Here is a 23,911-nt window from a genome sequence, read left to right as displayed (position 1 = left end):
GAAATATTACGAATCCTCAAAGGTTTAGAGATGTGTTGGTTCAATGGTTTTAGAAATATAGAGATTTATTGTGACTGTGCGGAAGCCATTAACCTACTCACCAGACCTCGAAACTGGAATCACTCTTTTGAAGACATCATTCAGGCTACTGTGAACTTGTTGTTTAGGGATTGTACTATTTCCTTAAATTTTATACACAGATTATAATACTTTTGCTGATAGTTTAACCATTTTCGGTCATACTTTAGTGAATGATTTTTGGATCTTTGATCAGATTGCATCTTTCCTTATAGATGCTGTCTGATGAAAGATGTGTGTGTGTGTGTGTGTGTGTTTTTTTTTTTTTTTTTGTAGTAAATGGTTTTATCTCTTTTATTCTTCATTGGATTGTTGTATCCGTTACTATGTTAGCTCCTTTATTGGAATGACGCTTCAGTTTTTACTCAAAAAAAGAAAAAAAGAACATATAATAAATTTCATTAGCTATTGTTTATTGATTTTAGTGGAACGATTGTTTTAATATCATCATGAAATTCCGCTTTATGGTGATTATTAAATATATGAATGTAAGTTGTTGGATACAGAAAATAGTTTGCAGCAACAAATGATAGTTGAATTGATTGGGATAGATCACTTGATTTCCTTCAGGGGGCTGAGGGTTTAAATGTTGTGGGTGCTAAAAAAAAATCACGTTAAAAAATATTTTTAATTAATCTGACAATATTTAAATATATTACGTAGCACCAATACCATCAAATAAATGTGCAGCAAAGAATAAGTTTAATGAGATTAACTTCGAAAGTAATTTGATATAAAAGTATATTTATAAAAATTTTAAAAATATATAATGGAGTATATATACGTATTTCTAATGTCTTTTCCAAATGTCAATTTTTATTTTTATTTTAAAAAAATGCTAAGCAACAATAACAAAATACATGGTATACAATTATGGTAAGCTAAATTTCTGTGTAAAAATATCAAGAGTCCTTTTGTTTCTAGTTTCTAGTTAATATCAGAGTATTTGACTAATTGACTCCGTTAGCGTTAACTAATGAAAAATGACAAGTTAAGGTTAATTAATTATTATATCTTGACACAAAATGGAAAAGGTTAATTAATTACCGATGATTGATGAGCGAGTAGCTCGCGGCAGTTATTAAGTACACCAGGTTCCACCGTCTCTAGGCAACACCGGAATACCCATCCACTCACAAAAGCCCTCTACTTCGCCTGCATAACCAATCCCAGCCTAGACACGCGTCGTTCTTTAATAGGCTTTACCACACACTCTAATCCGCCCCCGTTCAGGATTATATAACTCATCCCCAACTACCTTCGCCACAAAACATTCCGGTGCAGTTACAAATCTCTACACAGAATCGCTCAGAGCCACGTTTCTTCTTCGTTCGTTGTTCCACTGATTACGATTACAGCCTTCTGGTTATGATAGCTTCCGGTCGCCGTCGAATTCTGAGCCTAAGCTCTTCTTCAGCCGTCGGCTTTCCTCGCCTCCGATTTGTTCGTTACCGCCGACTGAGGTGATCCGAACCACCCCCGCAGTTTATCTCTCTGCTCTCAACTTAGCCTCTTTTGCTTGGTTACATATAATTTCCAATGCCTACCTCCAAAAACAACCGCACCGGCCACATTGAGGCTTGCCGGAGAGGAAAGTTAGGCAATAAATCATCTTCGTTTCACGGCCAGAGCGCCGCGATGGCGGCGATGTCCTCTCAACTGCGCCGACCAAAGACTGTGCCGGACCTCGCCCCGCATAGAAAGAACGCCGGGTCGACGCCGGATGGGAGCCTGCCCCGGCAACCGCCAAAGCTGCTGCTTCACGTAACTGTTCTGGGAAGCCTGGGACCGGTTAAGGTCGTGATGACGCCGGAATCAAAAGTGGGTGATTTGGTGGCGGCGTCGGTCCGACAGTACCTGAAAGAAGGTCGCCGGCCGATCCTGCCCGCCACCGATCCCTCCGCCTTTGACCTCCATTACTCCCAGTTCAGCTTAGAAAGTGAGTCTCACGATAAGAATCTCTTTCTCATTTGGTTTTTTAATCATCATTTCTTCTGGTTTCAGTAATTCATAGCATACAGAAGAATTCCCATGCCTCATGGTTTCTTCTGGTTTTTTAACGTTCTTGAAATATTTGCATGTATATTAATATGATTTGAAGGATTCAAAGAATTTCCAAGGACATGAATCAAGATAAAGTATTAACTAACATTATTATTATAATATAATATCTATAAAATATCATTGATGGAACCGACCTCTAGTTCCACTGAAAAATTTATATTTAAATATCGCTTGAACATTGTTTTTTGACCTTCTTAGAAATTAATAATTTATTATATTTAAAATAAAAAATCATCATAGATATATACATGTAGTATTAGTTTTAGCTTTTGGGAATTGCGCATCGCGGCGTTCGAAATTAAAGATAGGGGGATGTAAACAGAATTGAATGCGTGCAGGTCTGGATAGAGGGGAGAAGCTGATGGAGCTCGGGTCAAGGAATTTTTTGCTGTGCCCGAGAAAGCAGACGTCAGGCACGGCGGAGGGTGGCGGCGGGGAAGGCGGAAGCGTAACGACCGCGTTTGGATCGTGCTCGAAAGAGGCGGAGCGTGTTGGCAAGAGTGGGTTTGCTTGGCTTAAGTTGTTGGATTTCTTGCTGTGAGATTGGTTAGCATCCGCGGGCACCGCTAACCTCTCTCTCGGTCGGCGGCAATGTCCCTGTACATATTGGTCCCACTTTAAGCTGTTGTGAGCATGCACAGTGCAATTAATCCTGCATGTCACATAATTGTTCCTTTCTCGGTCGCTAGTATGCTATTCCTCGTCAAGAATTTGATTACAGTTGGTGCAACGTAACTTGACGAGATGACTCTGTCACGGTGCATTGCTTTATTGCTGTTAGCCTAAAGGATGTCTGAAGGATGATGAAGATGAGGAAATTAGGGGTTTTTTTATTTATTCTGATTTAATTAGAAAATGATGTTGTGCCGAATATCGCTCTGCCTTTTTACCAGATTCCACGCGCATATGGTGGCCTGTATCGTTCATCTTGACCGTCTCGAAAATGATTGGACAGTGAGATTATATAATGCTTTTATGCTGCGATGCTTCCCTTGCACGGAAGAAAAACCACTATACGCACATGTACCGGAAAAAAAAAAAAAAAAGGATATGGCGCTTAGTTTCATCAAATCATCACAGGCCAATTACCATGCATTCTGTTTAAATGAAAAAACACGAACATTTTTTTGTTAAAAAAAACACATTTGATAGCTAGTATGATTTATTATTCATTTAGTAATAAGCTTTTAATTGCCCGAATTCAGGCACTTTGAGCTGCTAACATCACTTAAATATGACTTTTATCCTCTGTGGGACCCTTTTTGGTCTGTCGTCCATTCCATCAAATCAGTCAGCCTTGAGTTTTCATTCATTTTAGCTCCTTAATAAGTTGTGCTACTCCTTGGCCAAAAAAAAAAAAAAAGAGAAAGGAAAAGGAAAAAAGTTGTGCTTCAATTCAAGCTAAGTTACGTTTTGATGCAGGAAGGCAAACACTCCATCTTTAAAGCTAAGTTGCCACAGCGAAAACGGTTCTCGACCTGATAAATTGCAAATTTCTCGGAGTGGAGCTAGTGGTAATGTTTATTTTGAAAAAAAAACGTGAAAATTCCAGAAACATGGAAGGGTGTGTTTGGATTTTAATTAGAAAAAATTAATTATAAAAAATTAATTATTAGAACGTGATGATATTTGAACAAGTTTTTAAAAATTAATTTTAATAAATTAAATGTGTTTGGATGATTTCTTAAGAACTAATTTTAAATATATAAATAAATGATATAAAAAAAGGAGTTAAATGGAGTTTTGTAAATAAAAAAAATTTTAATTTTTTTAAAATAAAATTTCTCAAATCAAATATAGTTTTGTAAAATGAGGGTGTTTGAATAAATTTTTATAAAATTATAATTTTAATTTTAAAATTGATTTCTAATAAGTATCCAAACAGATCCGAGATCCTTGACGGTCCTTAAAGCTTGTCCCAGCGACCCAGCCTCTGAACTCATCAGACCAAAAGCGATAAGTAAAAAACCTACCAGCTGGCACTGTCTTCACCACATTTCATTCCTCCTCGTCAGTGTCACCCAGTCTAAGTGTCAGCCACAAACCCTGTAACATCCTCAAGCTCATTTACCTCGCCCACCTTTTTACGTGCATTCTTGTTACCGGGGTAAAATTTTTGTTTCGGTTACATTAGAAGAGCAATAACGCATTCGATAATAAAAACATTCTCTTGCATACTGTATTTATTTTATTTTTATTAATATTACTTACAAATTTTCATTATTTTTTTTTAACTTGCTAAAATTTTGTGTCAAACATAGTTATCAAGAAAAGGTGGTGCAAATATCAATCTTTCAGAGCTGCATTCAAGAACTTTCTTCATTCTCTCTAGTCTAAGCTGGTTCCTGTTCTTGCCACGGGGAATCCTTGACGATGAGCGTAAGGGAACAGAGAACAAAATGTGAAGGTTGTTCAAAAATTTATATGAAAAGTTTTTTTTTGGGTCCACTAACATTCTTTTATCTCTGTTTTTTTTTTTGTTTGGTTTTTGGGTTTTCACAGTTGTTGTTCCCTTACAGAAGGCCTCACGTTGGGCTTTTCCATGGTGCGGAACCCAGCAAGGCCCAATCTTGTGTTCTTTAGAATCCAAGAGGAGTCCAAACCCAAACAAGCAGCAAGAAAATTGTGATTATAAACGGAGAAATAATTATATAAATAATTATATAAATAATATTCATTATAATTATGATTTTTATACATAGTTATATTATTTTTAATTACATAACGCACACAATATATTATTGTATTATTAATTATTAATATTGATTATTGAAGAATCATATATTACAACATTCCAGTTAAAAATTTAATTACAAACATATAAAAACTTCTATCTAACTCTATTTCTTGTCCTTACTGTAACTCTGAGACTCTGAGCCGTTAACAAACTCTCAGGCATAAAAAAAATAAAAAAAACCATACAATTACATAAATCATTGTCATTAGATTGTTTTTTTTATTTTTATTTTTAAAAGAATTAACAAGTTTAAAGAAGAAAAGGATTCTATATAAGTTTCACTCAATACAACTAATTATAAATTCATAAATAATTAATTTAAAAGAATGACAAAACAGTAATTTAAGTTATTAATAAATTTAAAAATAATTAATTATATTGAGTGAAAAGTTAACTCATTTTTCCGAAAAAACCCTAGAAGGCGGCAACACAATTATAAAAGCCTTTAAATCGCCAACTCGTAATCGGTATCTGCCCATTGTTGGGTTCGGTCTGAAAACCCTATTCGTCTTCGAATCACTTCCTCGTTACTGCAATGGAGTTCTGGGGTAAGCTTCACCTCCATTCTCATTTATTTTTCCGAAAACGTTTGTGTGGAAACGTTCCAGTGTTCCATGTATATCCACGCGATGATTATTCTTGTGCCACTTTGTCCTATTTTTATGTTTCATCCTCTGTTTGTTTGTTTATTTTTGTTTCTTATAAATTCATTACTGATTATACTTAGTTCGAAGTGGTATTCTTCTGCTCTTTCGTTGCCCGACCCTTAACATCATACCCCCTCAACCCATTCTTTTTATCGATATGCGTGATCATCTTCTCACTTCATCGTTTTTGCAAAAATGTGGTTCCTTCTTTGGGTTAGTTTGTTTTATGTATTCTTTCGGAAATCGGCGTATTTTCTCCTTACCAGTAATGTAAGTACGAGTCCTGTTGGAAGTTGGCACTTCTGTTTGATCAGCCTTGTTTACTCGACATCGTAGTTAGTGATTCCTTTAGGCTATGCTGTCATTAAATAGGCCAGGGTTTAAGGCTTGGAGTGGGAGGAGGTGAAGTTAATGGATTGGGTTCTGTGTTTGAATGTGTAATGAGGAAAGGCATAGCAGTCCCCTTCCAGTGTTGACATTGTTTGGAAATTGCGGTGTTTACTGATATTATGTTAACTTTTATTTTGGCAATAGGCGTTGAGGTCAAGGCTGGGGCACCTGTTGAAGTAGATCCAGATGACTTTGATAAATGCATACACCTGTCTCAGGTGAGATTGTTTTTGCTTGCTATTCTGTTTTCCATTTTTACTAATTTTGTATTTTTACTTTTGTTGCAAAATCTCTCATATATCTTTTTGCAGGCTGCTCTTGGTGAGGCAAAGAATAAAGCAAGTGAACCTGTGATCCTTTATCTGAAGTTTGGTGACCAGAAGCTTGTTTTAGGAACCCTTTCCCAGGAGAAATTCCCTCAACTATCTTTTGATTTGGTTCTAGAGAAAAAGTTTGAGCTCTCTCACAATTGGAAACATGGAAGTGTTTATTTCTGTGGTTACAAAGCGGAATTACCAGGATATCCTTTGCAGTTGTTTCAGCTTCTTGTGTTATCTAATTTTTTCTGTTAGAACTTTCCTCCCATAGTCATGGTGATTTTATGCACAGGCTAAAGCAAGCCGATTCAAAGAATCGCAATTGCTTTATGTTTAACATTTTCGAAAGCTGGCATCCAAAAACAAAAAAATTTCGTCAACTTCAATTTTTTCCTTAACATCAGATTGATTGCTGGTGGCACGGAGATCGATGAGGACTTCACTGGTGAGGCTTAAAACTTATTTTGTGAATCTTATTGGTCTTGGAATATGATAGTTGTTTATACTTGCTTTTTGTGTCACATGATCAGACAGCGAGGATGATGAGGATATCCCGGTGATGACCAGAGATAATGGTATTATTGCTTTTTGATTCTGAAATTCTTGTTAGCAAATATATTGCTTAAACAAGATTTTGAGTATTAGGGTAACTAATGCATGTCTTTTTTAGCAAAACCTGATATAAAGCCTGAAGTAGCAAAGGCTGCCGCATCTAAAAGTAATGATGTCAAGCTTGCTGATTCAAAGAAGCAAGTGAAGGTTGTGGATCCAAAGAAAGATGAAGATGAATCTGAAGATGATGAGGATGATGAATCAGATGACGAGGTTGATGATGACAGTTCTGATGAGGTACCATAGTAGTTTTGGTGATATTTTTCATACTTCACTGTCCATTATTCTTTGAAAAAATAGGTGTTAGGTTGTATTTTTGTTTGATCCCATATGCAGAATCTGGTAAAAAAAGAACATTGTGAAAGTGCTTTAGGGATTTTTAGTTTAGTTTCTGTTAAACTTTGTTCTTTGAGGTTCAAAGACCAGAGAATTTGGCTTTGCTTATTTTACCCCAAATGAAGGGTATCTTATTGACGTGGTTATAGCATGCCTTTGTGCAATATTATTTTTATCTTTGCACAATTGATGTTGTAGGAAATGGTTGGCGGCCTTGTTGATGGTGGTGATGATGAGAGTGATGAAGATGATGATGAAACCCCTCCTAAGAAGGTGAGAGTTGTGCATTCCTATTATCTCAGGGTTACTTTGTTTTCAATGCATGACCTAATAATTTTTCTTGAAGGCTGATCAGGCTAAGAAGAGACCTAACGACTCTGCAATGAAAACTCCTGTCCCTGCCAAGAAAGCGAAATCTGCTACCCCTCAAAAGACTGGTAAGGCTTTCTTAATATGCTTTACTCCTTGATAAATCTTTTTAATTCTTTGACTTTTAATATATGCATAGATATTTAGGAACTCTTAACCTGGGATAAATCATTTACCAATAAGGAGGGTCTGGGTTGGATGCGTGTTTAGATCTGATTACATTTCTTGGATGTATTTAGTATCAGTTATTTATAAAGTTTCCATTGCTGGTGGTGGTGTTGGAGGAGATGATATGGAAATTGATTCAAAGGTTGGTAAGGAATCGGTTTAGAACCCACCGCTTCTCATTATCTCATTGTTTTTAGAATTTTCTTTTTCTGTGCGTGGAAATTATCAAGCTCGTGCTGGTATCCTGGTTTAAATTGGTGAAGCTTTATTCAGAACATTATAAGTAGTCTCGATAGCTCGTTTGTGTGTTGAATATGGATGATATCAATATGTAGACGGTTAATATCTTCTGTTTGAGTTATGTTGTAGATGGTAAGAAGGGTGGCCATGTAGCCACTCCTCATCCTCTGAAGAAGGAAGGAAAGACTCCAAAAAGTGACCAAACTCCCAAATCCGGTGGACAGTTTGCCTGCAAATCTTGTAGCAAGTATGTTTTCGACCTCAACAACAAAAAAGTATAGTTTTGTTGGATTTTCCTGTGTTTAATCTTTTTTATTATGTTATTTGTAATGTAGGACTTTTACCTCAGAAGGGGGTCTGCAACAACATTCGAAGGCTAAGCATGGGGGTCAGTGATACTAAGTACTAGCATCTACAAGTTATATTTTGTTTATTAGGAATTAGGTATTACCATGAGTGCGGTGAGGACATTAGGTTGTTATCCTTGCTATTTTGGTCTCATAGTAAACATTGGCATTGGTGTGCATGAGGTGTCTAAACTTGTTTGACTGTTGGTTGACATTACTGAGCTCCTAAATGTTTGTGTTTATAAAACTTCAATTTAAATCAGTGCCACAATTAGGTGATCAAGGGCAAATGAAGCTTCTAGGAGCTTTGGTTTAATACTTTTTTTTTAAAAGGATTGTGAGGGAGTTTAATGCTTTTCATTATGTTCTCCAATTGCGATGCTAATCATGAATGCGGAACCGCATTGAAAGGGAGTCCTCAGTTCATTACATGGAACTTGATGCTATTGGTCTTTTCGTGGAGATGTGGAAAAAACGTACCCCTTTCTTTGGTGTGACCGGGTGAGAGCTGTCTTGTTTGGTACTTCACTGGGTATTCGTATTGATCATCGTTTTTCGGGCTCATTAATTCTGTGGCCAAAAATTATGCTTAAAAATGCCAGTAATTTGAAGATGCCTAGAGGTGTGGTAACGGAGAGTGCTAGCTTGCAGGGATTTAGTTCTAGATATATAGGATTTTTTATATAAGGTTTAGGAAGGATGTGAACAAATAAACGGAATTTTGCAGTTGGAATACAAGATTTTGTATTACAAGACCTTGTTTTAATATCAAAAATTCCAACTCTTGACATGTACAAGATTTTGTATTACAAGACCTTGTTTTAATAATATCCATTAGCAAGTAGGTTCCTTTCCAAAGGACGCATGCCCTTTTGATTGGGCATGGAAGAGCATATTCTCAGAATTTCATTCGAATCGTCTTGGATTGAATAAGCATCATGAAACATAAATTCCCCAAGAAGGGAAAAAAAAAGGACGAAACTTCCTCAGGGTACTTCAGAGGGAGAGTTTCATGAATTTCGGCTTCCAATATATAACCAAGATTCTTGTAAGTCGAAAACATGGAATTCAATAGGAAGATCCATGGCAACATCTTCCGTTCAATATTTGATGTATTCAAATGGATATAAGCTATAAATTGAACATTATTCTAAACTGAAACAAAAGTGAAGAAAATAAATTAAAATTAATGCTCTTGGCAATAAATTATTTCAAGAATTTTAATACATGTTGTTAGTGTAAGATTTATTGAAAGGTATTTTGACTGAATCACAGTTTAAGAATAATTAAAATTAGTTGATGGTCTTTATTTTTTCAACAAATATCAACATGTTCCCAAATCATCTTTAATTAAAGCTATTAGCCTTTTCTTTTTCCCAACAAAAGCCATTAACCCTAAACATAGTACTACGTGCAATCTTAAATGTAACGCACCAATGCATACTAATGAAAGACCCTACATTGCTATCCAAAAAAGAAAAGAAAAGAAAAGAAAAAAGATCCTACTGTTTAGGAATCTTAAATATAATACATACGATCTTAAATATAACAATACACTAGTTTATCACTTTTAGGTGTTAAATAACAAAATCAGTATGTATTAATATTTACATGAGAAAAAAAAAATTGTTTGATTGATAAATAATATGTAATGACTCACAATAGTAAATAAATGGTCAAGTTGTCAAAATAAGACTGATTAGGTTTATATATCTTGGAATAACATTTTTCACAGCTGCTTCACACTTTCCACAATAAAATCTAGCTCCATCATGAACGACTTTTTATACACTTCTTGCAAGAGTTGTAAAATCATCAATTCTCAATCTTAAACCTCATAATAGTAGTAATAGTTAGATAGATATATGGTGTACGGTAAAAGATGATGCATATGTTGGTACAAATGTAGGAAAAAAAACATTTAAGAGTGGGCAGCTGAAAAATTACTGCTGAATAGTAAAGTAACTCATCCACACACTGGTGAACTTGAACGCTAATGATATCTTCATTGTAGGATGATGATGGAAGATCTTTTGATTGTATTTTAGAAAGAGCACATTTAATTACAAAAAAGTGACTTAAATTTTAAATTCGCCAAAACACTCCAGCATGTCATTTACATCAAACCCGAGGTTGTGCTAATTACTTCCACCTTAAGAAATTCTTTTTTTTTTCCCACCGAATCTTGCAAAGGATTATGTATATTGGAGGAGAAAACTTCGCATGCCAATCCTATATTTTTCGAAATTAATCAAGAAACAATTGTCGCTCAATGGGTCTCTTAATTTTTCGAAATTTCATTCATTTCTTTTTTGCCATTGTGTTGCGCATTTCAGGAGCACTGTCATTTATTGCAAGACCCAATTTTTCTGTTAACTTTCCTCTTATTAGCTGCCGGTCTATCTTTTGTGAGATAGGTAAAGGAAAAGAAGAAAGGGGGAGAGAGATTGGGAGAGAATAAGGGGCATCCAAGAAGGTGATTTTTTATTTTTTATTTTTGTAGACAAGACCATGGAAAACCCGTGCAGAAAGAGAATACAAATCAAGTCATGTTAGATTTCAAGCGGAATCTGCATCTTTAGGGCTGATGATTAAAAATGATGAGATCTAAATTATCTTGAGAGGTTTGGTAAGTGAAAAAGTCGATGCATTTGTTCGCTTTTCTAAACGTGGCCAAAGGTAATGATCCAATCCTTCATGACAAAATCTCTAATTTTATTGATGGTTTCAAAGAGAGGATAATTATCAAAAAGATTATGCTGAATAAATGAGAAGACTTCCACAAAGTCAGAATGTATATTGATATTAAAGAGTCGTGCAATCCAACAAAGCTAAAATCCTTTTAAAATAGCCAAGAGTTCAGTTGTAATGCTGGGTTGATGGCCAAAGTATTTGAAAAAATCCTTAATCTAATTACCTTTGTCATCACGCATGATTCCATCATAGGTTATAGCTCTATTGATGCTGACAGCTTCATCAATATCAAGGTGGATCCAATTCAATCACATGAATACTAAAAGTGGCTTCCTGACATTCTGCAATCATTGTTGTGGAATATATTGAATATGAAGATTTATACGAACAATTCAACAGGGCAAATCTCAAGGCATTGATCAGCTTGTTTTTCAATTTGCTTTTACTAACCAAGATATTCTTTGTATATTGATAAAATGTTCATTGGCATCATCAAGTGCTGAAGAAGTGTTATTATATATTCTAAACTTAACAATCCAAGTTCATGATTATTCTTCAGAATGTGTAACAAACTTATTCATTGTATTCAATGCTAGGAGTTAGATCCTAACAATAGCATAGAGGAAGAGGATATTTAATATCAAACACCTATCATGGAATTGGCATTGCAAACCGTGTTAACAATTGTAGAGGGTGTTGATCCACACATGACCATTTGCCAAATATGCAAGACTTCCATTACTAAAAGGAAGATGAAGCAACGTATGACATGAGCATTCCTAGTTTCACCACCTTCAAAATGTTCTTTTTAAGTTCATATAGACGTCTTAATTAACAATTGCAAAAGTTATTGCTTGTATGATAGCTCTATATGTGCTTTTCTGTATGATTGAAATTAAAAAAGTTCAATTTACTTTATATCTGTCTCTCCTCAATTTAAGACTTATTTCATGGATTCAAACCACATGAATTTCTCATTGACCAGAGTTTAATTTTAAGTTATCCAGTGCGTTGCAATGCACACTCATTTGACAAGTGTCCTAATAAATATATAGTTAATTCATTATATTATTAGTAACTAACAAATTCAGTTTGGATTGTTGATCAAGATAATAAGTTTATAAATCTTACAAAGGAACAACTTTTTTTTCTAAAATCTAACTGAATACAAAAATGACCACTTAACACCTCATTTCTTACCTAGAGATAAAACAAATTGAAGACACTATTAGTATTATATATTAATTATACTACTGCATAGGAATGATTATAAGTATATAACATCTTGAGTTAACATTTTTTCAAATTTTTCATTTAGTTAAAATGGACGGAGTTTAAATTATAAAAAGTTATCAAGAGTATTTTTTGGATTTTAAGATTGACAATTTTTGGCAAATAAATCAAGAATTAAAGGTTATTTTTATCTTTAAACTATATACTTGAAAGTAACCATTATCTGTATTTAATTTTGTACATTCATACCTTTAAACATTAAAAAACGAAACAATATTGTCCTTGCTATTAAATATTGATTAACAGTAAATTAGTGTCATGGGTCCTACAAAACATAATACATGACATTTAAAGTGGCGTTTGGAAGACTTATTCTTTCATCGTCAATTTCACGCTTTGTCTTCTTCCTTTACACTTGACAGCATCTTACAATCCTGTCATACCACCATGGAGGCTCCAACTCTGATTATTGCAGCGTCATGTAATTAGAGTTGCTTCAACCACACTTTATAATTGGAGTCGGATCCTCCATGGTGGTATGAGAGGAATGGAAGGAAGAAGACTTCACGTGAAATTGACCATGAAAGAAAAAGTCCTCCGGATGCTGCTTTAGATGTCAAGCGTCACATGTCATGTTTTGTGAGACCCATGACACTAATTAATTAATATTAACGATAAGAGCAATATTGTTCATTTTGAAAAGTTTAAAGGTGATTTTATGTCAAAATAGAATATTGCTAGGGGGTGTAATTAAAAGGTAAGCATGACTTTTAACTCATGAATTAAATTAAAGTTGCTCCTTGTATAACAATTCATATTTATTTTTTTAAATGATTGCACTACATTTTATAAAATTCCCATTTGCTCCTTTTGCGAAGTAAAGGACGTGTCAAGGGGAGATCTACCCCCTTTTGCCTCCTTCGTCTGTAGAAGTAAATCAATGTATTTTTTAAAATCTGATTTTAATAACATTTCTTATATTATATTATGTGTGTGTGTGTGTGTATATATATATATATATATCAAATCATACTAAAGAGGATTTAACAATTGGGAGAATGACACTTAGTTCCAAAAGACTAATTTAATGGTGGTAAAGTCCCAAAAAATTGGGAAATGTTGATAAAGTCCGAAAGTAGAAAGACCAAAAATGAAAAGACAAAATCACCCCCATCTCTTTCCCAGACAAAGTCCAAATTCTAAATCTCTAAATAAAATTCTTTAAAAAAAAAAAAATAAACAAAATTTATGACAGCAATTTTTATCAATCATAATGACTATATTTTCTTAGAAAAAAATAATTCACAGGTTATAACTTATAAGTTTTAATATAATATAACAAATCAAAATAAATTTGCAATAAAATTTTTATTCAAATTACTAATACATGTATTATATTAAAATTATTAGGTTAAATTGATAATATAATATTAATAATTTAAAATTGTTATAATTTAATATTTATAAAATAACTTGTAATATATTTTTATTTTATAATTATATATTTCAGTTTTATATAGAACTAATTACTAATACATGTTTTATATTAAAATTCGTAGGTTAAATTACTTTTTTTTTTTTACAAATTGCTTTTAGCAGTAGTTGGATTTTGGTAATTTTTTTTGATTTGTTATATTATATTAAAAGCCATTCCCTCTCGAATATAAGATGCTAAATCATTGTTAATTAATGGTCTCAAAAAAGTTGCTTAAAATTTTGATTTTCTAAAAAATTTACATTTTATAATTAATAAATATAATTTTAATTTATTTAAAACACCCTCATTAATTACTTAATAAAGTATGGGTGTAATCCTTTTATTAAAAAATATATTATATTTTTAATCGAATCTCGCCTTCTGATAAATTAGCTACTTATTTTTAAACTAATATTATATTTTTATATTTAATTTTATTTAATAGGGTTTTTTTTCCAAAATTTAATTGGATGTCACCTTAAAATAAATATAAAATAATTTATTTATTTTGAATATTTTTGAAAAATGTATAATAATTATACCTTGAAACATTAAAAATATCTTATATTTTTTAATATTTAAATTCTAAAAAAAATTTACATTTTTTAACAAATGATTGGAGTAATTGAAAAATACATGTAACTTCTATCATTGTCTTATGTTTTTGACCAAACAAAATTTTTAAAAATTAATTTATATTGTGATTTAGAGGGAGTATAAGCTACATCTTGTAAAATATTTTTTCTAAGAAAATGTTAATCGTTATAGTTGATAAAATTTCTGTTCATAATTTTTTTTATTTTTTTTAATTTGTCTATAGATTAGAAGCTAGAATTTTGGATTTTGTCCGGGGAGAGAGATAGAGCTTTTAGGATTACTCGTAAACATGGAGACGTGATTTTTAAACCGTTACATCACCTGCTGCAATACAGAGAGAATGGGGTGATTTCATCTTTTCATTTTTTATTAATGTACTTGGGGACTTTATTAACATTTCTCAATTTTTAGGGACTTTACTGAGATTAAATTAGTCTTTTGAGACTAAAATGTCATTCTTCCTTTAACGATTCATATTGATTTGTTTCCTTATCTCTTTTAAATCCTTTGGTCACAACAAAAGAAAAGAATTGTACTACAATTTATAAAATTTAAACTCATGCACTATTAATAATTAACTCATGCAACACACTAGGGAGCGAAATCATGAAGGGGCATCAAATTGATTCATGGAAAACTGAATCTCAATACATCTTTAAGACTTTTAACTTTTTTCCCATAATATATTGCATGTTCAATTAAGAATTTCTCATAATAATTTGAGCTGACCTTTTGAAATTGATGTTCAATCTGCAATTTTTACACATCAATTTAACAAAAGTATGCCTCAAGCCCAACTTCTTAAGACAAAGACAAGCTAAAACTTTTATCAAATTTATTGCTTGAAATGAGTGATGGCAAGTTATCATTTCTTTGTAATGATACGATAAAGAAAGAAATTCTTTCTCAACTTCTCATCATATATTACCTAAACCCTTTACAAGAAATTATTATGAGTACTGACTTTATTATAGTATACTAAATCACTTGATAAATTCTAAATATTTCTATGATCAATCAATACTTATACCAATAACTAAAAAATCCCTCGCGCGATGCACAGGGTTAAAGAATGATTTATTTTTTTAATGCTCCATTTACAAAAAAAATTAAAGAGACAGACTATAATAGAAAGTGTAATATTAAAAAAATATCATTAATAAAATTTAAAACTTTATTTTTATCAAAATATTTTATATTTTAAAGTGCTAAATCTCTCTCAAATATATTTTATAAATTAAGATTGAGAGTTTACTTCGTAAGCTATGAGAGTTTACTCGGGTACACAATTGTAGGTTTTTTGTGTTATAATTATAAAAAAAAGCATATAACAAAACATTAAGCTATCTTTTTTACTTCTAAAAGAGTATTTTTACCGTACAAGGAACAGTAATTTTAATTATAACACAAAGTTATAGGTTTTTTTGTCTTATAATTATAAAAAAAAGCATATAACAAAACATTCAGTAATCTTTACTGTAAAAAACAGTATTTTTTTACTGTACAAGGAACAGTAATTTTAATTATAACACAAAATTATAGGTTTTTGTCTTATAATTATAAAAAAAAACGCATATAACAAAACATTCAGTAATCTTTTACTGTAAAAACAGTATTTTTACTGTACAAGGAACAGTAATTTTAAGGCAATTTACAAAATGTAAAGATTGAAATTGTACATAAAATTCAATAATTTCATATGCTCATAACTATCAAGTGACTCGTGACACCAAAAAATTACTATCAAGTGACTAAATTGATTACCACAATACTAACTCAATTTCCAAAGTCTACTCATAATAGAAAATTAGTGGATGACTTGTATGCAATAATAGAGTTGAAAATAAAGACCGGCCCTAGAGGTCCTATTTAAATAAGAGTTTAAATTTTAAAAATTATTTTTTAAAAATAATTGAGTTTGAGGACCTGTCCATGATAAACCCTATAAAAAAAGACTCAAGCTCAGACGGCCCTTCAAACCCGATTATATTATTATTAATTTTTTTTTGTGGAATACACGTTTGAAGCCAAAAAGTTTTGAACTTCTGATCCTATACGCGTTATATTATTATTAAATTTAATTTATTCTAAAAGTATTTAATAAATATCAATGTACAGTATAAAATTTTTGATATTTTTATTTTTCTATAATTATTATATTTGTGTATTTATGAAAAATGAACGTCTTTTTTAACTAAGATTTAAATTTTATTACTAAACTTCTAAATGTGTGTTGTTTAATTTTTAAAAAATTATAAAAATTTTAATTTTTTTAATTTCAAAATATTTTAATTAATTTATAGTATTTAATTTTATTTTAATTTTTTTTAAACAGGGCTTGCAAGCTCGGTCCTAAATTCTTCAAATAAAGACCGAGTCTTAAAAAAAATAAAAATAAAAAATCAAGCTTATGAGCTAGGCCCACAAGGGTTGGAGCTACACAACAATGGCTATGTCCTCATTGCTACTAGTTGCTACTAGGTGATTGGATTCTTTGCTTCAAGATTTATTATGTGCCAAACTCTGCCAATGACAGTGACACTCATATGTAATTGGATTTGTCGCCAACATTAATAACATATTTTGTCTCCTTTTAAGCTAACCCTGAAAATTAGGACACTGGTTATACTCATGCAAAATATATATCAGTAATTTGAACTTTGAAATGGCACAATATTACATATTACTTTTCTTGTAAAGCATGCCATGAACGCAGTAACTTGGAATGGATCAAATTCAGACGAAAAGGTGCTCTTACATCGAATTGGCATGAATCCTTCAAAAATAAAGATGGCTTTCATAACACAAAAATGACAATTCACTAACATCCCCTCTTTTGTAATGACAATCAACATAAGTTAACATAATCTTTTCAAAATGTTGGCCTCTACTTACCAAAGCCAACTTACACTCACTATCAACTACACGCAGTACCCTCGAGTTAAGACAATGTAAGGCTTGAAGATCCTCATCCCTGAGCTAGATAATCACCCACGATCGACAAGTACGGATGTTGTCCACAGACAACTCTTTCAAAATGTACATTATGGGAGCCATCGCTTAAATGAACTTCAACCCTTGCCCAACTGGGTTATCTACTCTCCATTACATTATTATATTGTCCTCATTCACTTGCAATGTAATTCATCATGGATATTTTAATTCAACGCAGTTTCATCTTCACAACAAAACACAATTCACTTCGCACTATCAAACTTACATGTAGAGTTCGATTTCATTTCATCAGACATACCTTCCACTCGAAAAACGAGACTGGCCGTTTAATTACAAAAAAGTTGCTTACATTTTAAATTCACCAAAATACTCCAGCACGTCCTTTACTTCAAACCCAAGGTTGTGCTTATTACTTTCACCTTAAAAAAGACCTTTTTTTATTAAAAAAAAAAAAAGGCATCATAAACACTTCACCGAATCTTGCAAAGGATATTACATTTTTCTTGTGCGATTTTGCAAACTTTCCCATCACACGAAGGAAAACTATTAAAAGTGACTATTTTTGGAGGCATTATTTCCTGCTAATAAGAAAATAGACGACATTGGTGCAAGCTGCGAATTGTTCAAACCAAGATTCTGAAATGACAACTTCCACCAAGTGCTACATGCTACAAACAGAAACATCAGTTCTACTTTAGCCAATAATATGAAATGCGATATGTTGCAGCAGATAGCGTCACCAACTACTACGATACATTCTAACAGTTACTTGCACGAGGAAATGCTGTTCAATATATCTCCATATCAAAACCTGAAAGATTCCATTAAATCATGTGCCGCCAGAGAGCTCCCGGAAAACCTGTACAAATTTCATGGTAAATTGCAATTAAATCAATGGCTCGGTCCTGAGAATCAGGGACACCTGAACCTGCAAAACTCAATAACAACGTAAGATAATGACTATTTAACTTCTTCCCCCCTTAAAAAAATTAACGGTAAAACGGATCTCATATAAATCAAAACACCATACAGAATCATCGAAATTTGGTCGTTCAACAGTCTTCATCAGTGGCCCTGACTGTAAAACAATGCATGCATGCACCAAGTGAATCAATCAGAGTTTCATCCATATATACGTGGTAGTAAATCATCCGCGACCCTAACTTCACGCATTAAATGGTCTAGACACAAAATAGTTTCTTTGAAAATAATATAGACCACAGATGCGTTCAATAATCTTCGTCAACAGACCCATATTTTTTCAAGAGAAAAATTGCAAAAAGTGGGAAGCCCTAAGATCACTGCCCAGCAGGTGAAGGACGTGGAAAGAAGAGGCAGCAAGCGAGGCATCAAAAAAATTGGCAAGGATTGCATAAAGGAATAATATTTGTTAAAAACAGGAATTGCTGGTACGTTTTAGCCCAAACATGGTGAACACGTTTGAAATTTTATAAGAACAGTGGAAGGAAGAAACAATAAATAGCTTTCTCCCATGACTTTTAAGCTCCCGTTATTGCGTGAAAATATGGAAGGGCTCAATATTTCTAATGCTTTCTAGCACAAATGACGGCCAACAAAAGAATAAAATACAACCGACTTTGATGACCCGGGCTCAAAAAAGGCTGAAAATCTTGAAATAATTTGGGAAACTAGTCATGAATGATCTATGCAAAGAGAGAAAAAGAAAATCCCATATGTTATGATTTAAAAAGAACAGAGGAAAGACATTCCATATCACAGAACTGTTCACCTGCACCACCTGCACAGTGGAAAATGGGTAATAAGCTTTTATTTTGAGGACAGTCTACACTGAAAGCAAAATTTCATCTAGGGCTAGAGAAATATTAAAACAAAAAATAATTTACGAGGAATAAAGAGAGAACACAAACCAGGAGGATTGCATAAATAAAAATCAGTATCCATATCCTCCTTCCTGTGGAGGTTGCTGCCGCTGTTGATACCCGTTACCATTTTGCAGGGGGCCAGAGTGATTGATGCCACCATTGTTGTTCACCTCAGTATTAACCTTAGTTGCGTGTTCTTGGTCTTCCCTCTCTCTGTTCCATTGCTCAATTCTGGCACGTCTCTCCTCACTGCCTTCTCTATCAGGACTGCGGTTCTTCCTCCCTCTAGGACTACGGCTGCGACTCCCTCCCCTCCAGTGCCTAGGGCTTACAGTCCTGTGTTTCCTGCTTCGACTTTCATGATAATAGTCTCTGTCATCATGCCTTCTGCTATGACTATGATGAGAACGTTCCTCATGGCTTCGATGTCTATAAGGACTTCTGCTTCTGCTTCTACTGTGCTTGATACGGTACCTCCCAAACAATCGGTGCCTCAATTCCCTGCAGATACCAATTTTACCCCAAAAAAAAAAAATTCTAAGTCGGATGCCAAAAATAAAAGAGTGCTGTTAATTGCCCATAACTTGAAAATCGGAGGAAATCCTCACCTGCTAATTCTTTTCAAGTGCATGAAGTTGCAATAGCCACCCCGATTGCAAGTATTCTCCTCATACTGCCTGCAGGTGGCCTCACGAAAGTCCGTTACAGGCGAGAAGTCAACAATAATTGGCCGGCCTGCACACAAAGATTGATGTTCAAACAGATATAAACTTCACTTCACTTGACTATTCTGCAGATAATAGCACGTAATTTGATATCACATTCAGAAGAGCATGTACCCTAGCCAATGCTACTTGATGATCATTACATCTTAGTATGCATTGAAATTAGATGACCAGTCATTTGGAAAAAAGAACAACGCTTAAATAAAGAAAAAATAAAAACGGAAATAAGAAGACTGACCGGCATAAAATCTCCCAGTTAGGTTCTTAAGCGCATTTGCAGCATGCTCTTCCTCTCTGAACTGAACGTACACATTGCCCACCTGCCAAAATGCATCAAGGAACTTAGATTCAGAGGATCGATTGATCTGGCACAACATATCTTCTTCCTCATCCTCTATTATATTTTTGAAGGGGATGGCTATTTAATAGCATTCCTTTGGGTGTATGAACAAGTAAAACCAGGACCCAAAAAAACTTGAAAGCAAATAATACAGCCAAAGTATCGATAAAGACGAAAAATTCATACCATATGGTCGGCGAGGTTATCACAAACATTGAGGCTTTCGATATCTCCATACTTGCTTAGTTCCTCAAATAAATCTTCATAGAATTCCTGCATTCACGACATCAATGTAAAAATAACATTTAATGAAAAGTGGTAAGATCGACCTCAGCACATAGAAAGAAAAAGGACGGCGACAAAACCTCGAAATGGTCCTGAATCTTGCGGGGGTCAATTGGTTGACCCTGGGCGTCGACGCCGGGGGTGATCATGTCGGGACGCTGGTACATGTTTGAGAGCAGGAGAGTGGGGCTAATGCTGGGCTTGGTGTGGAGTCTCGAGCATCGATCTCCGTGCCTGCAAGCTCCGATCTTGAAATAAAAAGGGCAATTCACCCTGTCTTTCTCAGTACCGAATATGGATGCTAAGTGCTCCGCCATTGGAAACCCTAGCCCTTCGCCTCACCAAGCAGAACAAAATTGATGAGGATCCACCTGAAGTTCCGTATAGTTTTCATATTGCCCTTATCATGTAACCTTCGTCTGAGTTCTAGATGGTTCTAACTTCTTAGTAGGTGGAGTCCGTCAAATGAATTTAGGTAATAAATTATAAAAGAAGACACCCAATCACAGCGCTGGTTTGCCCGAGAGGTTAAGGGGGAAGACTTAAGATCTTCTGCACATAAGTGCGCGTGGGTTCGAACCCCACAGCCAGCAAGAATTTTATTAAAGCCTTCATCTCTCATGCTCTGGGCTCAAAAGTTTTTCATGTTCTAGACGTAATCCTAAGTCCTAAGTTTTGTTAAAAGGCTGAGCTGAGCGTGTTGGGCCTTATCCCATTAATTTAAAGGAGTCTCCAATTTGTTTTGATCTTGGTTATGGACTTATGGTTATAGCCTCATAGGTTATTACTGAACAACAGGAGGGCCACTCTTTTTATGAGTTTATGGCCCGATCTCTGACCTTAAAACATTAAGTGTTAGTTTGGAGTAATTTTTAACCTTAGTTAGAATGGACCAAATTGAGGTTAGGATATAAAAAGATCAAAAAATAGTGTTTGGATTAACAAAAAAATTAACCTTAATTAAAGGTAAATGGGCATTTTTTGAGAAACCATCAATGTTGGCTTTTTCCTCAGTGTTGTGTCAATCAATGGCTATTAGAAGCATTGATTAGCTTTTAAATTTTTATACTTTCTCCCTCTTCTCATTTATCTACCACTACGAGCTCTGCTTTTCATTCCTACTGTGTGTGTTTTCTTTCTCTTATGACCTCGCAAGCTCTAAACTTTCCAGATCTGCTTCACCTCCATTGCTCATAGGTGGTGCCGTCCAAGCTTATCTCTACCATGTTGAAGCAAGTAACCTCCGACCAATCTCCAACTCTCTGTCGTCCTTTCTTGCATTCGATGTGTGCCTGCTCGGAAGTGGTTTTTCTCCCTGTCGCCTCTCGATCCCTATCGTGGGCTACCAAATCTGCAGTTCTCGTCGCCAGATCTAGTTCCCTTCGCTTGTCCTTGCCAAGTAAGCTTCTTCTTTTCATCTCTTTACTTGTCGTCATGCTTTGCCATGCCTTCATCGTCTCTTTTCACATCTCCAGTCCATCTTAAACCTTCATCATCTCTTTTGCCTTTTTCGTTACCTGCTTCTTGCTGATTGAAATAAGGGTCATTTTCTAGTCTCTTTCATTTTTCTGGTCTCTTGCATTATGTATGAGTGAATGGACAATTGTGCTCGACTCCTTGTTTCTTGTTCTTTTTCTTAACTATGCTCGACTATGCTTGACTCCCTAAATGAATGGTCTCTTGCCTTTTTTGAATGCTTGGTGATGATTCTTAGTGGAAGTTTTTGATTATCCTTGGCAGAAGGAGAAGCTTATCATTTCCATTTTTATTTTTGGCCTGTTCTATATTTCTGATTATCCTTGGTGATTCTTGTTTTTTTTTCTTGACTGAATGCTTGGTATTGCTTCATTTTCATGTATGCTTGGTGATTCTTCCTATTTTTGTATGAATTAATCTAGAGAATAAAATTTGTTAAATTGATACATATATGCAAATATATTTATTGATTTTGTATGTTTGTGATAGCTGATCAATCTATGGAATAATGATTAGTGAAAAAAGAAAAAACTATGGGGAATTCAACCTCAACAAAAAATTTCATTAAGAAATGCTTAGATCAAGTATACAAGAAATAAAGAAAAGGAATTGTTTTCAACAAAAATGGTTGGCAAGCAATAATAGAAGGGTTTGAGGCAAAACAGGAAAAAGGTATGAGCAAAAGCAACTAAAAAATAGGCTGGATAACACGAAGAAAGAATGGAGCATATAGTATAAGTTATTTTCAGTGAAACTAACTTGATAGGACAATGTCAAGAATACTGTCGATGCTCTGAATGAGTGGTGGGAGCAAAAAATCTTGGTATGAATTAGTTAGTAAATGTTTTTTAGATTAGAATATAATTTGAGAATCTTAATTGTTGATTACTTGAATGCTTGCAAGAAAATCCCCTATATGAAAAATTTAAACATAAAGGGCTGAGGTTTACAAGGAAATTGACCTTGATATTCAGGGATGTCTTAGAAACTGAGGAGACACTTTTTGTACTATCTACTACCCAAACCTAAATAGAGGATGATGATGATGAAAATGTATACCATCCCACCATTGACCTTTAAAAAGGATTTGGTGATAGTAAAGAAGAGTTTAATTTATTTGACGGTGCAGCACCGACAGGGGCTCACTGATGCGCTATTAGGATTGAATGTAACCAGAAATATTAGTGGAACTAGTAGTGATGGAAGTCAAGGCAAAAGAAAGAGAGTCAGAGGAGTTGGTGGGAGGAAAAAGCAGAAAGTCCCTACCTCAATAAAAATAGTAAATGCTAAGAGTGAAATAGCTAAGAAAAATAAAGCTAGAACATAGAAAGTAAATAAGATTTTGACAAATGCCAGGCATTTCGAAGGTTGTGGCTCACCTAAATAGACTTTCAAAAGTTTTTAATGATAAAGATTTGCATTAAAGATGTGTCAATCTTATTCTGTATAAGCCTATACAGGATGCTTATTGGCAACTTAAAAATCATCCTGATCACTTGGTCAATTGGCTGAAGCATCAAATCCATAATTTACCAAATTTTATTTTAAAGAATACATGTAGATGAATATTTATATAGGCTTATGATGACTTGACTTGTTTTTGACTTATAATTGTTTTATTTTGACTTGTAGTTTGCTATACATATGATGACTTGTTTGTAGTAAATATTTAACTCTTATCTAATGCTTATCTCATGCTTTATTTTTTCATGATGTTGAATGATATTTTATACTATTTATTTTATATTATATGCAAATGATATTTATATATTTTATATTTTATATCACATACAAATGATATTTACATACTATTTATTTTATATTGTATATAAATGATATTTATATACTATTTTACCTCAGGTTGAACAATAATGAAAGATTCAAATGAATATATGTTAGGTTGGAATGAAGGTTGGGATGTAGATGTGGTGCATCAACTACTTTTCTTATTACAGCAAGATATAATTGAGCAAGAGGGAA

The 23,911-nt window shown here is 33.7% G+C and overlaps 3 protein-coding genes and 1 non-coding gene across 6 annotated transcripts; 3 read left to right on the top strand and 1 right to left on the bottom strand.

Moving 5' to 3' along the window:
• Positions 1–1,326: 1,326 nt before the first annotated feature.
• LOC129313330 (uncharacterized) lies at positions 1,327–3,124 on the top strand. The gene is made up of 2 exons (XM_054956318.1): positions 1,327–2,017; positions 2,481–3,124. Exons 1-2 carry the CDS (start codon positions 1,618–1,620, stop codon positions 2,681–2,683), a joined length of 603 nt encoding a protein of 200 aa, XP_054812293.1. The 5' UTR covers positions 1,327–1,617; the 3' UTR covers positions 2,684–3,124.
• A 2,217-nt stretch (positions 3,125–5,341) lies between these two features.
• Positions 5,342–8,567, top strand: LOC129313329 (histone deacetylase HDT1-like). 2 transcript variants are annotated; one of them, XM_054956317.1, is made up of 10 exons: positions 5,342–5,427; positions 6,061–6,134; positions 6,228–6,436; positions 6,656–6,678; positions 6,764–6,808; positions 6,904–7,082; positions 7,380–7,454; positions 7,537–7,618; positions 8,088–8,205; positions 8,294–8,567. In XM_054956317.1, exons 1-10 carry the CDS (start codon positions 5,415–5,417, stop codon positions 8,352–8,354), a joined length of 879 nt encoding a protein of 292 aa, XP_054812292.1. In that variant the 5' UTR covers positions 5,342–5,414; the 3' UTR covers positions 8,355–8,567. The 2 variants fall into 2 exon arrangements, with proteins under 2 accessions (XP_054812292.1, XP_054812291.1); XM_054956316.1 differs by having other exon boundaries at positions 5,343–5,427; positions 7,528–7,618.
• Positions 8,568–17,681: 9,114 nt separating this feature from the next.
• On the bottom strand, positions 17,682–20,862 carry LOC129314345 (splicing factor U2af small subunit B-like). 2 transcript variants are annotated; one of them, XR_008594081.1, is made up of 7 exons: positions 20,536–20,862; positions 20,357–20,443; positions 20,069–20,150; positions 19,714–19,840; positions 19,151–19,606; positions 18,991–19,020; positions 17,682–18,118 (listed from the first exon to the last, which is right to left on the bottom strand). XR_008594081.1 is itself a non-coding variant. In XM_054957767.1 (6 exons), the coding sequence occupies exons 1-5, from the start codon at positions 20,770–20,772 to the stop codon at positions 19,174–19,176; spliced, it is 966 nt and encodes a 321-aa protein (XP_054813742.1). In that variant the 5' UTR covers positions 20,773–20,861; the 3' UTR covers positions 17,682–19,020; positions 19,151–19,173. The 2 variants fall into 2 exon arrangements, 1 of the variants encoding a protein (XP_054813742.1); XM_054957767.1 differs by having other exon boundaries at positions 17,682–19,020; positions 20,536–20,861.
• A 103-nt stretch (positions 20,863–20,965) lies between these two features.
• TRNAL-UAA (transfer RNA leucine (anticodon UAA)) lies at positions 20,966–21,048 on the top strand. Its single transcript has one exon. It is a non-coding gene; the product is annotated as a tRNA-Leu (tRNA).
• Positions 21,049–23,911: the final 2,863 nt, after the last annotated feature.

This window comes from Prosopis cineraria, unplaced genomic scaffold, assembly GCF_029017545.1.
Source record: "Prosopis cineraria cultivar Desert tree isolate PC_DT_omini unplaced genomic scaffold, ASM2901754v1 PC6, whole genome shotgun sequence".
In the NCBI taxonomy this organism is placed as follows: domain Eukaryota; kingdom Viridiplantae; phylum Streptophyta; class Magnoliopsida; order Fabales; family Fabaceae; genus Prosopis; species Prosopis cineraria.
Note: the sequence above shows the minus strand (reverse complement) of the source record. Positions and strands in the feature narration are given on the sequence as shown.

Coding starts and splice junctions, on each gene's coding strand:
- LOC129313330 (XM_054956318.1), top strand. CDS start 1,618: ATGCCTACCTCCAAAAACAACCGCACCGGCCACATTGAGGCTTGCCGG. Junction 2,018..2,480: donor CTCCCAGTTCAGCTTAGAAA/GTGAGTCTCACG, acceptor GAATGCGTGCAG/GTCTGGATAGAGGGGAGAAG.
- LOC129313329 (XM_054956316.1), top strand. Junction 6,437..6,655: donor TACAAAGCGGAATTACCAGG/ATATCCTTTGCA, acceptor TGCTGGTGGCAC/GGAGATCGATGAGGACTTCA. Junction 8,206..8,293: donor GCCTGCAAATCTTGTAGCAA/GTATGTTTTCGA, acceptor TTTGTAATGTAG/GACTTTTACCTCAGAAGGGG.
- LOC129314345 (XM_054957767.1), bottom strand. CDS start 20,772: ATGGCGGAGCACTTAGCATCCATATTCGGTACTGAGAAAGACAGGGTG. Junction 20,151..20,356: donor ATAACCTCGCCGACCATATG/GTATGAATTTTT, acceptor GCATTTTGGCAG/GTGGGCAATGTGTACGTTCA. Junction 19,607..19,713: donor CACTTGAAAAGAATTAGCAG/GTGAGGATTTCC, acceptor TGGTATCTGCAG/GGAATTGAGGCACCGATTGT.